Source organism: Chrysochloris asiatica, unplaced genomic scaffold (assembly GCF_000296735.1).
Source record: "Chrysochloris asiatica unplaced genomic scaffold, ChrAsi1.0 scaffold00442, whole genome shotgun sequence".
NCBI classification, from domain to species: Eukaryota; Metazoa; Chordata; class Mammalia; order Afrosoricida; family Chrysochloridae; genus Chrysochloris; species Chrysochloris asiatica.
The window spans coordinates 817,634-834,397 of NW_006408960.1; the positions used below are offsets into that span (position 1 = coordinate 817,634).

Here is a 16,764-nt window from a genome sequence, read left to right on the forward strand (position 1 = left end):
CTAAAAGTGCCATAGGCTGCCAAAAGAACCAATAGATCTGTTTTGGAAGAAGTGCAGCCAGAGTGCTCCTTAGAGACCAAGATGGCCAAACTTCGTCTCTCATACTTTGGACGTATTGTCAGGAGGGAACAGTCACTAGAGAAGGATATCATGCTTGGTAAGATGGAGGGTCAGAGAAAAAGAGGAAGACCCCAAACGAGATGGATTGGCCAGGTGGCATCATTGATGGCGTCAAGTGTGGCAACAGTAGTGAGGTTGGCCCAGGATCGGACATTGTTTCGTTCTGCTGTGCATGGGTCGCTATGAGTTGGTTCTGACTCGATGGCACCTAACAACAACAATAACAACCAATTATGAGGGTGACACCAGAGAGGGCAACAAACATTTTATCCTTGAAGGCAGCTGACCATGATCCCCAGGCTTGAAAATTGTTACCTTCTATGACAAAATGTGTGATTCACAGTTTAGAATCTTTAGAAGAGAAAATTATCCTAGATTATCATGTGGCCCCTTATGCAACCACATGTATCCTTATAAAAAAGGCAGAGGGAGACTTGTGACCGTTAGAAGAGAATAACAGAGACACACAGAGTAGAAGACCATGTAACAAAGGAGGCAGAGACTGGAGGGATGCAGGACAAGCCCGGGAACACTTGGAGCCACTAGAAGCTGGAAGGAAAAGAAAAACATTCTCCACTAGAGTCTTTGAAGGGAGTGCAATCCTACACACACCTTGATGTCAGTTTTCTAGCCTCCAGAACTGTGAGAGAATAATGTTTTCTTGTTTCCAGACACCAAGGTTGTTTGTGCCTCAGAGTTGGTACTGACTCACACAACCTTACGCATAACAGAATAAAACACTGTGGGGTCCTGCAGCAATCTCATTATTGTTGCTATTCTTGAGCCCAATGCTGCTGCCACTGTGCTAATCAGTTACATTGGGTTCTTCCTCTTTATCAAGCATGATGTCCTTCTCTAGGGACTGGTCATTCCTGATAAAATGTCTGAAGTATGAGAGATGAAGTCTGGCCATCCTGGCTTCTATGGCTTTTAAACAGCATTCTGGCTATACTTTTTCCAACATAAATCTGTTTGTTCTTCTGGCAGTTGATGGTGATTTTAAAATTGTTCTCCAGCACCGTAGCTCAAATGCATCAATTCTTCTACGGTCTTCCTTATTCATTGTACAACTGTCACATAAATATAAAGCTATCAAACAGACTATTGGATCAGGAGCATCTTAGTCCTCAAACTGACTTCTTTGCTCTCTAACATTTTGAAAAGGTCTTGTACAGCAGATTTGCCTAGTGCAATACGTCATTTGATTTCTTGACTGCTACTTCCATGAGTGTTGATGGTTGATCGAGCAAAATAACGTCTTTGACAACTTCAATCTTTTCTCCATTTATCTTGATGTTATTTATTGGTCCAGTGGTGAGGATTTTTTTTATTTTTTTATTTTTTACATTGAGGTGCAAACCATACCAAAGGCTGTGGTCTTAAGTTCTCTTCGTTTTTAGCAAGCAAGGTTGTGTCATCTGCATATTACAGGTTGTTAATGAGCCTTCCTCCAGTCCTGATGCCACATTCTTCTTCATACAATCCAGTTTCTCAGATTAAATAAGTATGGTAAAAGAATACAACCCTGTCGCCCACTCAACCATCTACTCCCTTTTCCATTAATCTGTCCACATCATCAAGTGTGGCAGTGGTAGCAGGAGACACAGGGAGCAATACAATAGCTAAAGTGAATAGAGGTAGACGCTGTTAACTGTTGGTACAGGAAGTAGATTGCAACCAGGTAATGAAGCAAGGTATATGATTTGTTGAATTCACAATAATAAGGAAAAAAAAAAAAAGTAATTCGTCTTTCAAAATTATATCATGTAATCTCCAGCATCATTTCTATCACCAAGGCTATATTTTCCAATGACTGATCCTTTCTTTTTGTTTCCAACCTTTGCCTTCTAATCGCTAGTAATTATCAATACATCTTGATTGCATGTTTGATCAATTTCAGGCTGAAGATGTTGGTAGAATTCTTCAATTTCATCATCAGTGACATTAGTGGTTGGTGCATAGATTTGAATAATAGTTGTATTAACTGGTCTTCCTTGTTGTTGTTGTTAAGTGCCGTGGAGTCGGTTCAGACTCATAGCAACCCTGCATAGGGTTTCCAAGGCTGTAAATCTTTATGGGAGCAGAAAGCCTCACCTTTCTCCCGCGGAACAGCTGGTAGTTTCGAACTGCTGACCTTGCGGCTCGCAGCCCAATTCGTAACCACTACACTACCAGATCTCCTTGTAGACATATGAATATTATCCTATCACAGACAACATTGTGCTTCAAGATAGATCTTGAAATGCTCTTTTTGATGATGAAAGAAATTTGTCATTCTGTTATAGTAAACCATGTGATTGTCAAATTCAAAATGGCCAAACCAGTCCATTTTAACTCATTAATGCCTAGAATATTGATGTTCATTCATTCCATTTCATTTTTGACAACTTTCAATTTTGCTAGATTCATACTTCATGCATTATTATGGATGTTTACATGCATTATTATGGATTATTAATGGATGTTTACAGCTGTTTCTCCTGATTTTGAGTTTTGTCCCACCAGTAAATGAAGGTCCTGAAAGTTTTACTCCATTCACATCATCATGGTCAACTTTGAGGAGCTCTGGTAGCATAGTAGTTACCAATTGTGCTGCCAACCTTAAGATCAGCAGTTCAAAACAACCAGCTTTGAGAGAAAGATGAGGCTTTCTGCTCCCATAAAGATTTACAGCCTCAGAAACCCTGTACAGGGTCACTAGGGGTCAGAATCAACTCAACAGCACTTAACAAAAACAACAACCTGAGTGGCTCATCTTCCGGTACTATATCTGACAATATCCTGGTGCTGTTCATCATGTTTCAATATTCAATATTCTGGTGCTATCTGACAGTGTTCCACTGCTAGTCCTAAGGTTTTCAGTGACTAAATATTCGAAGTAGTCCATCTCTACTTCTTGCTAGTCTGTCTTCATCTGGAAGCTCAGCTGAAACTGTCCACTGTGGGTGACCCTGCTGGTATTTAAAATACTGGTGGGTGGTATAGCTTCCATCATCACAGCTACACACAAGCCACCATGCTAGGAGAAAATGACAGATGAGTGGTGGTTTTGTTACAGTAGCCACAGGAAACTGATACCCTCTGTAACTGACAAGTGCTGGGGAATCCATCTGGTTTAGTCATCTAGTTTTGCTGTAACAGAAATCCACAGGTGGATGGTTTTAGCAAACAGAAATTTATTCTCTCACAGATTAAGAGGCAAATGTCCAAAACTAAGGCACAAGCTATAGGGGAAGGCTTTGTCTATAACCATTGTGGAAAAAGGTCCTTGTTCCCTTTCAGCAGCTGAGGGCCTTTCAAGATCTTCATGTGTCTATCTTCCCCTGAGTCTAGGAGATTCTCAGCACAGGGACCCTAGACCCAAAGGATGCACTCTAGTCCTGACCCTTTTTCTGGGTGGTAGCCAAGTCCCTCCTTCTCTGCTGGATTGTCTCTCCTTTTGTCTCTTGTAAAATAAAAGATGGTGCAGGTCACAGCTTAGTTAAACTTCCCATATGTGGATTAGGGTTTCGACCTTAATAAGGGTGTTGCATCGCTCTGGAACCCCCTTCTCATTGGGAGGCCAGTGAGTGACACTGGAGAGAACAGGGGGCTATACTTGAGTACCTGAAGTTCTTTGGTTCTCTTTTTTTTAATTTTTTTTTTTTTAAACTATTGCTACTTTCCCATCAAGAAGCTCTGGTAGCATAGTGGTTACGAATCGGGCTGCTATCCTCAGGGTTAGCAGTTCGAAACTACCAGCTGTTCGATGGGAGAAAGAGGAGGCTTTCTGCTCCCGTAAAGATTTACAGCCTCGGAAACCCTCCTGTACAGGGTCGCTATGAGTCTAAACCAACTCCACAGCATATAACAACAACTTTCCCACCAATTTTCAGGTTTGCCAACCACTACCAGGAAACTATTCTTAATCAAGCAAACAATTTAATATTAATTTGTCTTCACCCACCTGGGCACATAAGTGAGTAAACTAATCTAGGTTAGAAACAAGCTTAGCAACAAATGTTAATTAGAAAATGAGTTCATCAAACATTCACTGAACACTTAGGACATGGCAGGGTTTATACTACAATAAAAGAAACAGTAAATGTAAACGCCAAAAGACAATGGCTTTGATCCAGTGTAATAACTGTGGTAGAGGCATGGACAGCATTTGTTGGGAAGACACTGGCAGATACCATTCTCACATTGGGTAAGGAGATAGTCCAGGAAAGTTCCTAAGAGCAGGTGACACTGAGCTAGCAGTGGAAGGACAGATTGGAGTTAGGTAGCCGTGGAGGTGAAGGGAGAAGCAAACCAAACACACAAAGGCATGAGAAGGGAGTACACAGCACATTCAAGCCAACATGGTGGAGGTGTCAGGTGGGAGGAAGGGAATGAGATGATGGGGGTGCAGAGGGGAGCACAGGCCACCTCATGTAGAATCTTGGCTACTTTGCCAAGTCATTAGACTAAATAATACTTGAGATTCTTCACCTTCTTGTCTCTTCTGCAGCCCCTGCATGGTGGCTTAACCTGATCAATAGTGCCCCCCTACCACTTAATCTGCCCCCTTTTATTCCAGAGAGAAGCGTCCTCTACACAGAACTCCTGGCCAGACTCCATTTCTTCATCACTTCGCACCCAGCACTGGTGGGGCAGCTGTGCCAACAGGCACAGAGCTGGTTTCGGGTGTGTCCTCACCCAGTGCTGGTACCCCTTGCAGGGTTCCTCCAGCCCCCCGGGGGGCCCCTCAGAGCAACCCTCACCGGTTGCCACAAAGGTGAGTTTCCCCAGCATCACAAACACCTCTTCAGGCCCCTGCTTGCCCAGGGTAGCTGAGGGCAGGTGTTTTGGACTACTCTCTGGGGTCCCCTCTGCCAGTCAGCAGCCCCAAGGGTGTCATCAGGGCAAGCCCTTGCTGTCTCATGTTGACTTGGCTCTCCCTGATTCCCCTGGGACTGTAGATTACTGTGTAAATACTGTTAATGAGCCCAAGCCACAGGGGTGCTGACTGTATCTCAGAAACAGCACGCATCCATCTTACAGATAGTTGCTGTAATTGACAGATGTATGCTAGTACGCTCTGGAAGCCAGGAGTTGATTCCTGACCCTCTCCTGAGAGGTTGATGGGATTGTAGACTCTCCCAGAATATCAGAATGTCAGGGGGAGAGGAGGGTTTAGTTCTTTCTATCCATTTGTCTTCCATCCATCCTTGCATTGTCTATACACCCATCCATCTATCAATCTACATTGCTTTCTATCCATCTATCCACTCACTCACCCACCAAACCATCCATTCACCCACATATTCATCCATTCACCCATCCATACATCCTCCACCCATATACCATCCACTCACCCATCCATCCATCATCTACCTACCCACTCATCCATCCATCTTTTCTTCCATCTGTCTACCCACTCAACCATCTACTCCCTTTTCCATTAATCTGTCCACATCATCAAGTGTGGCAGCGGTAGTGAGGTTGGCCCAGGATCGGACATTGTTTCGTTCTGCTGTGCATGGGGTCGCTATGAGTCGGTTCCGACTTGATGGCACCTGACAACAATAACAATCCACCTATCCACCCATTCATTCACCTATACATCCATCTTCTTACCCATCCATGCATCTTCCACCCTTCTGTCTACCTAACCACCCACCATCCATCCATCCTCCATTCATACACCCATTGTTTATTCTTCATCTATTCACTCATCTATTGATCCAGCCACCCACCCTTCCTTCCATACTTCTCTCCCTCCATCCATCCTTCCACCCATCTTTGCATCACCCTTCTATCATCCGTCATACCTTCTTCCATCTGTCCACCTAACCATCCATCTACCACATACCCATTCCTCTCCTTGTCCCTCCCTCTGTTTATGGCATTTTGGGGGTCCTTGGCATCTATCTTTCCCCTGTGTGTTTCTGTGTCTATTCTGGTTTTTTTTTTATTTGGTAAGGTGAAGGGTCAGAGAAAAAGAGGAAAAGGCAAAGTGGCATGATCGATGGGCTCAAGCGTGGAAACGACTGTGAAGTTGGCCCAGGACCGGGCAGTGTTTTGTCCTGTTCTTCATACGGTTGCTATGAGTTGGTACTGACTCGATGGCACCAAACAACAACTCAAAGATGAGTTTATGGCTCACCCTACTCTGGCATGATCTGATTAGCATAGCAAGAGAAAAATCCCTATTTTCAAACAGGGTGATGTTCATAGGGGTTAGTACTTAACAGGAGTCCTGGTGTGGCGCTGTGGGCTAATGCGTCAGACTGCAATGTTGTTTGAACTGCAAAGTCAATGGTTCAAACTCACCAGCTGCTCCTTGGAAACCCTATACAGAGTCGCTATGGGTTGGAATTGACTCGACGGCACTTAACAACAAGTGCTTAACAGCTTTTTGGGAGACACAAGTCAATCTGTAATACTACCTAAAAGTGACAAAAACATCATAACTAAGCATCTGTCTCTGATGTCTGGCTTCAAAATCCTGGCTCTGCCACTTCATAGCTCTGTGACTGTCTGCACCTCAGTTTCCTTATCCATGAAGTGGGTGCTCATTAGAGGACCCTGCGGCTGAGAACTCAGACCCGAGAATTCCTGTCTTCACTGTTGTCTGTATGGTTGCAGGCATCACTGCCATGGCATGGAGTCTGGAGGAGCTGCTGCTGGTGGTTGGCACCCAGGATGGCATTGTGGCTGTGTGGGACATGAAAGAGCACCAAGTGATCCACGTCCTAACTGGTCACACAGGTAAGGCTTTGGAAAGAGAGCTTATTATGACCCGCTGCTTTCTAGTGTTCTCTAGACCTCTTCTCCACGGACCCGTTTCCCTGTAGTGAGACCTTGGTCTTTGTTCTTACACTAGTTAGCTATAGCTGCATAACAGAATGCCGGTTCATTGTCTGCGGGTTGGCAGTTCAGACTCATTTCAGCTGGGTTACGTGTCTGATCTTAGCTGGGCTTTCTGGGGATTTGTAGTCAGTAGGACACTTGGGATCTGACTGATTAAAGATGCCTTTGACTGAGACAACTCCACCCTGCCGTCCATGACCTCTTATCCCTCAGCAGCAGGCTAGCCCATGCAAAGGTGAGAACAGACTAGAGAACAGAAATGGTTTCTGTTTCCAAACAGAGGACAGAAATGCACAAGGCTTTTGTGTAGTAAAGGACCGATTTTACCCTAAGTGGGTAACCGTTGTTGTTGTCTTCAGAGCAATAACCCTTGGAGTAACTGGGGTGCCGTGGTTTGTAACTTCCAGGTCACACTTGTGGATTTGTACTGATAAGTAGGGGCTGGACGGATCAGAAAAGATTCGCTTAGGAGATCAATATCAACCAGTCTCAGGAGGTATGATTTAACTTCTCATACAGGGCACGGAAACTCAGAGACCTTCCAGGTTGGTGAAGGGAGTGTGATGTGTCCTCTCGGGGACACAGAAGCTCCACATTGGGGACCTTCCCAGCCCTGACCATGCATCTTCTTATGATGAACCTGATTTATGTCCTTTTATGTGGCGTTGTGGGCTAATGTGCCAGACTACAAAGCCGTTTGAACTGCAAGGCAGTTCACCAGCTGCTCCTCAGAAACCCTATACAGGGTCGCTATGGGTCAGAATCAACTCGACGGCACTTAACAACAACAACAGCCCTGAGTGGTGCCAGTGACAAAGCACTCCATTACAAGCCAAAAGGCATTTCAGAAGTAAATTTGGTGGTCTTCTTCCAAAAGGTCACAGCCTTGAAAACCCTGTGGAGCAATTCTACTATGCACTACTATACATGGGGTCTCCACTAGTCTGAAGTGACTCAGCAGCATCTAGCAACAACTATAAAAAACAAACAAACCAGCAGTTGTAAATATCCTGTCTTCTGTGGGTTTTGTGAGTCATTCAGATGCATTAATGAACTCAAAGACGTGTCCTGTGAATGTGTAAGGACTGACCTAGTGCTGGGTGGCCAGGGACAGAGTGACATGGGCGAGACTGGTATTAGAAACGATGAAGAAAGTGAAAACGCAAGCATTCAATCAATATCTGCCTTCTAGATTGAAATCCACTCTGCAGATTCTCATCCACAAAGCTTTCGTCATAGTCTATTAAGGCTTTGTTGTTGTTGCATGCTGTCGAGTCAGTTCCAACCCACAGTGACCCTGTATAGCGTTTCTGAGAAGTGGCTGGTGAGTTTGAACCACTGACCTTGCAGTTCAAACCGACTGTGCAGTCCAGCACATTAACCCACAGATCCACACCAGGACTCCCTCTTAAGGCCTAGGCTATTGTATTTTATTAGCCAAAAGAGGACACATGGATAGGGGGCGTAAAACAGGCCCCACATCTTGATAGGAGGAGCTTCAGCATTACACTGCAAAGGGGGTGGGTTCAGAGAGGATAAAGAAGTTTGGGTATTTTTGCCATTAGTCAAGCACAGCCCCTCAGACCCTAAGTAAGGTTTTCATTTCTGTACTCCTATCACTCAATTAAGGAGCTCTGGTAGCGTAGTGGTTACAAATCGGGCTGCTAACCTCAAGGTTGGCATTTTGAAACTACCAGCTGTTCTGTGGGAGAAAGATGAGGCTTTCTGCTCTTGTAAAGATTTGCAGCCTCAGAAACCCAGTGCAGGGTCACCATGAGTCAGAACTGACTCCATGGTACTTACCAACAACATCACTCATTAAGTTCATTCATTTAATCAGTTGTTGAGTGACTACCGGCACTTACGGAGTCTTGGTGTGGCTCTGTGGGTTAATGTGCTGGACTGCAAAGCCAGTTTGAATGGCAAGGTCGGTGGTTCAAACTCACTAGCCACTCCTTGGAAACCCTATACAGGGTCGCTATGGGTCGGAACTGACACGACAGCACTTAATAACAACAATGTGGGCTGTCGGAATCAATTCAGTGGTACTTAACAACAACAGATACCTAAAATCTGAAAGTCATTTTAGAATCGGGTAATGGGTAGAGAGGCTGAAGAGTTCTAAGGTGCTTAATAGTAAAAGCCTAGAGTTCCTTTAAGAGACTGTTGGTGGAATTATGGACATGAAAGGCAATTCTGATGAGGGCTCTAAAGGAAGTGACACTGGAATTGTAACACCAGCGCAGATGGTGAGAAGCAGCAGTGAACAGAGGCAGCAGAACCAGGAGAGGCGTGTAGGATGGCTTGGGAGCTAGTCCATGGGTGAGAGAGCTGAGTGCTTGGGGGAAGGAGGCCTACTGGTAGAGCACAGTATCTCAGTGGCATCCCTAGGGCTGGTTTCACCCAGTGTAGAAACTCATGATGTCTCTGGTAGCGTAGTGGTGACGAATCGGGCTGTGAACCTTAAGGTCAGCGGTTCGAAACTACCAGCTGCTCCGCGGGAGAAAGATGAGGCTTTCTACTCCCGTAAAGATTTACACCCTCGGAAACCCTGTACAGGGTCGCTATGGGTCGGAACCGACTCGACGGCACATAACAACAACAACACCTCATGGTGGGCGGGGTTGGCTGGTGAACCACACCCCCCATGGTGGAGCAGCCCAGCCCCTCAACCCCATGCAGAGCTGAGTATCATACTTCTGAGCCCCACCCTTCCCAGCTCTGTCCCCTACAATGCCCTGAAACTACTCCCATTTCCCATTGGGTAAATCAAAGACCCTACTCTCCACATAGTGTCAGGAGGGACCAGTCGCTGGGGAAGGATATCATGTTTGGTAAGGTGGAGCTCCCTTGCAGCTAAGCATTCGGTGACAGAGAGGGTACTGCCACACGAGGGCACATCTGCGGTTCAGCTTCCTGAGCTAATCATGCCTCCCGGGCAGCAAATGGGCGAGGCATACAAATAAGAGCCCGTAGCCAGACAAAGAATAAAAACCAATATAAAAATTCTCTTTTAAAATGAGAAGAATACAAAATCTGCACAAGAATCTAATTATATACAAAGCATTGTCAAAAAGGCAAAGGAAGTAATACCTGGAGTTCTCACTGTGAGCTAAATATGCATACAAGTACGAGGGCAACAGGAAGTACCGTTTCCTTAGTAACGCTTCTTGGCCTTTTGGCTAAGATCAAGTGTAGTATCTGCTTTTATCAGTTTAATATCTGATATGTTCTTTATCTGAGGACAATGTATTAAATTGTTTTTTGAACTTGGGGGTTTAGATTGGGAGCTTGCTCAATCTACTCCACGCATCAGCCTGGTATTGTAACGACTCCAGGAAGGGTGCACATTTCTTAACTGGTTGTGAAACAATACAATAGTACTCTATGTGATATTTTTGTATCATATGAATGAAGTTTATCTTATAGTGTTTGTTTCAGTCAGTTTTTCTGCTTTTAGAAGTGGGCCACTATTATTCATATTTATCCACTAACCACTAAAGTGCTAGACATGTTGTGGGGTTTTCTTTTTTCACTATATCTCCATATGACGTCTTTTTCCAGACACTGGTGCCTCTTTGATAATATTGTATCTGAAGTAAAAGAAATGAAGTCTGGCCATCTAACACAGATTTGTTTATTCTTCTAGCAACCCGTTGTTGTTGTTGTTGTTAAATGCCATTGAGTCGGTTTTGACCCATAGCGACCCTGAATAGGGTTTCCGAGGCTGTAAATCTTGACGGGAGCAGATCGCCTCATCTTTCTCCCGCGGAGCAGCTGGTAGTTTCGAACTGCTGACCCTGAGGTTCGCAGCCCGATTCGTAACCACTACGCTACCAGCAACCCGTAGTACCTTTAATATTCTCAAACACCATGGCTCAAATGTATCAATTCTTCTATGGTCTTCCTTTTTCTGTTTGAAGAGCTGCCTCCCTACGCCAACAGTATTTTAAATACCAATGGAGTCTCCAATAGTGGACAGGTTTCAGCTGAGCTTCTAAACTAAAAACAGACTAGGAAGAAGATGCTAACTGCTTCTGAATCGTTAGCCATTGAAAACCCTATGAATAGCAGTGGAATACTGCCACACAGCACCTGGATATTGAAACATGATGACATGTACAAGAATATTGTCAGATATAGTTCCAGAAGATGAGCCCCTCAGGTTGGAAGGCTCTCAGAATACAACTGGGGAAGGAAGAGTTGTCTCCTCAAAGTAGACTGGACCGTGATGGCACAAATGCAGTAAAGCTTTCTAGATCTTTATTTGCTGACGGGGTACAACTCAAAATGAAGAGGCAAGCTGCAAACATCCATTTAATAATTGGAACATGAATTGCACAAAGTATGAATTTAGGAAAATTGAGAGTTGTCAAAAATGAAATGGAACACGTAAAGGTTGATAGACTAGGCACTGTTGTTTTGTGCTATTGAGTAGGTTCCACAAGGTCAGCAGTCAAACCTCACCTGTCACTCCTTGGAAACCCTTGTGGTTCAAACTGACCTTGCAGTCCAGTGCATTATCCTGCAACGCCACACCAGGACTCCATCCTAGGCATTAGTAAGCTGAAATGGACTGGTATTAGCCAGTTTGAATCTGATAGGTCATATGATTCACTATGCTGGGAATGACAAATTGAAGAGGAATGGCATATGTTCATAATCAAAAAGAACATTCCATCATCTATCTATCTTGAAGCATAAAGCTACCTGCGATAGGATAGTATCCATACGCCTACAAGAAAGACCGGTAAATACCACTATTATTCAGATTTGTGCATCAACCACTAAAGCCAGTGATGATTAAATTGAAGAATTCTGCCAACTAAGTAAAATATAATGAAATGTGCAAAGACGGATATAGAAAACCAAAAGGGAAGAATATCCTCAGCATGTCTCAGACTGAGGGAACTAAAGAAAGGCTTCAAGCCTCAACTTACAATATTGAAGGATTCTATATCCAAAATATTTAACCATGCAGAAAACATCAAAGGAAGATGGAAGGAAAGATTAAGAGTCAATGATACAATTGTGCTCATTGGCAAAGAACAAGGCTCTGGAAATTGATGGGATACAAATTGAAATCTTTCAACACACCTGATACAGCACTGGAGGAACTCACCCATCTCTGTCAAGAAATTTGGAAGACAGGTACCTAACCTAGTCAACTCATTGGAAGAGATCCAATTTGTGCTCATTCCAAAGAGAGGTAGCCCAATGGAATGCAGAAGTCATTGGACAGTATCATTAATATCTCATGCAAGTAAAATATTGCTAAAGATAATTAAAAATGGCTACAATAGTACATTGACAGTGAACTGCCAGAGGTTCAAGTTGGATTCAGATGAGGATGTGGAATGAGGGATATCACTGCTGATGTCATATGGATCTTGGCTGAAATCAGAGAATACCAGAAAGATGTTTACCTGTCAAGTAGAACAAAGGAATACTGAATGGTTTAAAATTAGGAAAGGTATTTGCCAAGGTTGTATTCTTTTACTATACTTATTCAATCTCTATGCTGAGAAGTTGGATTATATGTAGAAGAATTTGACTTCTGGATTGGGGGAAGACTGATTAACAGCCTGTGGTATGCTGTTAATAAAACTATGCTTGCTAAAAACAAAGAGGACTTAAAATACTTATTGATGAAGATCAAAGCCACAGCTTTCAGTATGGATTGTACCTCAATATAAAGAAAAGAAAAAATAACCTCACCACTGGACCAAACCAATAAATAATATCAAGATAAATGGAGAAAAGATTGAAGTTGTCAAAGACTTCATTTATCTTGGATCCACTAACTCACAGAAGCAGCCGTCAAGAAATCAAATGGCATAGTGCATTCAGCAAATCTGCTGCACAAGACCTCTTTAAAGCGTTAAAGAGTAGTGATGTCAGTTTAAAGACTAAGGTGTGCCAGCCCAACTCATGGTATTTTCAGTAACCTCATATGCATGTGAAAGTTAGACAGTGAATAAGGAAGACTAGAAGAATTGATATATTTGAGTTATGCTGTTGAAGACAAATATTAAAATACCATGGACTGCTATAACAAACACATTTGTGTTGGAGAAGTACAGCTAGAATGTTCCTTAGAAGCCAGGATGACGTGACTTCATCTCTCATACTTCGGATATATTATCAAGAGGAACCAGTCCCTGGAGAAGGACATCTTTCTAGGTAAAGCGGAGGGTCAGAGAAAAGGAGTAAGTCTACCAAGGACATGAATTGACACCCTGACAGCAGAAATGGGCTCAAGTGTAGGAACAATGATGAGATTGGTGCAGGACGGGGCAGTATTTTATTCTGTTGTGCACAAGGTCGCTATGAGTCAGAACTGACTCTATGACACTTACAACAACAACAAGTAACTGCCACCTAGTGTACGATTCCATATCCTAGTGTGTTAGTGCTGCTGTAACAAAAATTCCACAAGTGGGTGTCTTTAACAAATGGCTACTTATTTCCTCACAGTTTGGTGGTGGTGATTGTGTGCTGTGGAGTTGGAACAAACTCATAATGACCCTGTACGGGGTTTCCAAGGCTGTAAATCTTTACGGGAGCAGAAAGCCTCATCTTTCTCCCATGGAACAGCTGGTAGTTTCGAACTGCTGACTTTATGGTTCACAGCCCGATTCGTAACTGGTTTAGGAGACTAGAAATCCAAATTCAGGGCACAGGTGTTAGATGAGGACCTTCTCTGTCTGCTCTGGAGAAAATCCTTGTCTTGGATTCTATATCATTCTTCTCAGTGTTCCTTGTGTATTTTCAGGTGGTAGCTCCCTTTTCTCTATTTGTGCTTGCTTTTGTTTTCTGTGCCTAATCTGCCCTTTTAATATCTCAAAAAGGATTGGGTTTAAGGTACACCCTACAGTGATATGGCCTCATTCACATACTAAAGAAAATTCTATTCCCAAATGGAATTACATCTACAAGTATAGAAGTTCGTATTTACATCACAGAGTTTGGGGAGACACAATTCAATTCTGAGCACTCCTTTGGTGTGAAATGTGCAGAACGAGTAATTCCAAAGAGAGAAAATAGAGTGATGGTTGTCCAGGGTTTGGGTGGAGGATTGCATGAATGTGTTTTGTAATGATGAAAATATTCTAAACCACACTCTCTTTTTTTCCCCCAGAAATTTACACATGCTGTTTTTTACATGGTTATTAATTTTAAACACTCCCAGGATATGGAACTTTTGTAAATTTCCCTATCATGGTTTATTACAGATTCAACATCTGGGACCATTGATTAAATCCCAACCAAAACCCTCTTAGTTTAGCTTTGCTACAATCCATTATTTCATATTTGAATATGTTTGGATCCATTCATCATCCAGGATCTCTTCAAATTGACAAGATCACTGGTAATAAAAGGTCAAAATCTACCCAGCTAATACACTCTCCTCTCCCCATCCTGCTGCAGGGGAAGTGAAGTGTGTGAAAGTGTTTGCTAAGGGGACACTTGCCATCTCCGCCTCCAAGGATCACACACTGCGCTTGTGGAACTTACTTTCTGGCCAGGAGAAATTCATTATTTGGGATGGAGGCTCAAAAAATCCCACTGAACCTCAGTTCTGGAACCTTCATGTGGATGAAACAAACAAAGTTGTGTATTCAACAGCTGGTTCTAAGGTAACAAACACTTACCCTGTTTGTAAAGAAAAGCTATGTCCGGAGCATTCAAGACAGAGTAAGCTGTTTCTGAAAGAAGGGGTTCTCCCATGTGAGTGTATAAACAGAGGTACACAATCACTTGAGAGGGTGTTGTTGTTGTTATTGTTAAGTGATGTCAATTCGGTTCCAACTCATAGTGACCCTGTAAAGGATTCCCAAAGCTTTAACTTGGAAGCAGAAAGCCTCATCTTTTTCGCGCTAGAAGAAGTTTCAAACTCCATTGTTAGATTCGGTGATCTTGATAGTTTCTTCTTTACCTAAGATTTAAGACCTTTTTTTCTTTTCTATATATTAATTTTGGTGCTGTGAACTTCCCTATCGGTACAGCTGCACCTTGGAAACCCTATATACAGGGTAACTGTGGGTCGGAATCGACTCGACGGCACCTAACAACAGCTGCTTTACACAGGTCCCACAAACTTTACTATGTTGCATTTTAATTAGCCTTTAATTTAAAATGTTTTTTAAGTTTCCCTTTTTAATTTCTTTTCTGATGCTTAGGTTATTTAGAAATATGTCTTTAGTTTCCAGTTACTTGGGGATTTTCTAGATCGTTTTCTGTTATTTTTCTTTTTTCTAACATAATTTCATTATTATGAGAGAGTAGACTTTGTATGATTTTAATCCTTCTTTAAGGAGCTCTGGTAGCGTAGTGGTTACGAATTGGGCTGTGAACCTTAAGGTCAGCGGTTTGAAACTACCAGCTGCACTGCGGGAGAAAGATGAGGCTTTCTACTCCCGTAAAGATTTATACCCTCGGAAACCCTATACAGGGTCGCTATAGGTCGGAACCGACTCAATGGCACATAACAACAACAACAGATTTATTTTTATTTGTTTTATAGCCAAAATCAAAAGTTCTATAATGATAAACATTTCATGTATATCTTCAAATGATGGTATAACATTGTATCATTCCATTTAGTTAACTATTGTTATTGTTGTTAAGTGCCATCCAGTCGGTACTAACTCATAACAATGCTGTATAGGGTTTCCAAGGAGCAGCTGGTGGGTTTGAACCTCTGACCTTACTGTTCAAACTGCCTTTGTGATTCAGCATATTATTCTGTAGCACCACACCAGGACTCCACATTTAGTCAATTATTGCTGTTGTTAAGTGCCATTGAGTCAGTTACAATTCAGAGCAACCCTGTACAGGGTTTCTGAGGAGCAGCTCGTGGGTTTGAACCACCAATCTTGCAGTTCAAGTTGACCTTGTGTCCAGTGCTTATCCTACAGCGTCACACCAGGACTCAGTGATACCTTAGTGGGTAAGCATAGTATGCAATATGCGTAAGAGCATAGTAACAAGTTGAGGGGCAGAGGATCTTTACAAGTTGAGTGACCTTGGTCATGGCATTTTACTTCTCTAACTTTCAATTACTCATTTACTCAATGAGATCATGCCTACAAAGCACCTCTCATTTTGCTTGGCAGAGAGTAAGCACTATATAATTGAAAGTCCTGGTGTGGGACTGTGGGTTAATGCAAGGTTGGTTTGAACCACAAGATCAACAGTTCAAGCTCACCAGCCGCTCCTTAGAAGCCCTTTACAGGGTTGCTATGAGTCGGCACCAACTTGATGGCACTTAACAACAATTGGTGATTATATTATACTAGTAATAGGTGTAATATTAACGTTAATGTTGTTAGGAGCTTATAAACAATTCTAACACGGGTTGCCAGTCACATGGGGCCCTTGAACATTTGAAATGTAATTGTTCTGAAAGGACATCTGCTGTAAGTTCAAAATTTTAGTATGCTAAAAATAAGAGAAAATATTACAATAATCATCAGGTGCTCTGGTAGCATAGTGGTTACGAGTCAGGCTGCCAACCGCAAAGTCAGCAGTTTGAAACTACCAGTGGTTCTGCAGGAGAAAGATGAGGCGTTCTGCTCCTGTAAAGATTCACAGCCTTGGAAACCCTGTACAGGGTCGCTATGAGTCGGAACCGACTCCATGGTACTTAACAACAACAACATCGCAATACTCATTTTTTATATTAATTGCATGTGGAAATAATAATTTTTAAATACATATTGAGCTAAATAAAGTATATTATTAAAATTGATTTCACCAGTTTCTTTTCACCCCTTTAAAGGTGGCTGATAGAAAACTTTAAAT

General features: G+C 42.7%; 1 protein-coding gene across 1 annotated transcript in view; it reads left to right on the forward strand.

Moving 5' to 3' along the window:
• The window catches only part of NWD1 (NACHT and WD repeat domain containing 1), a 98,426-nt gene that overhangs the window by 49,455 nt on the left and 32,207 nt on the right, over positions 1-16,764 (forward strand). The window contains exons 9-11 of the mRNA XM_006877115.1: positions 4,682-4,879; positions 6,733-6,855; positions 14,389-14,597. Coding sequence (XP_006877177.1) covers positions 4,682-4,879; positions 6,733-6,855; positions 14,389-14,597 — 530 coding nt within the window. The remainder of the gene's footprint in view (positions 1-4,681; positions 4,880-6,732; positions 6,856-14,388; positions 14,598-16,764) is intronic.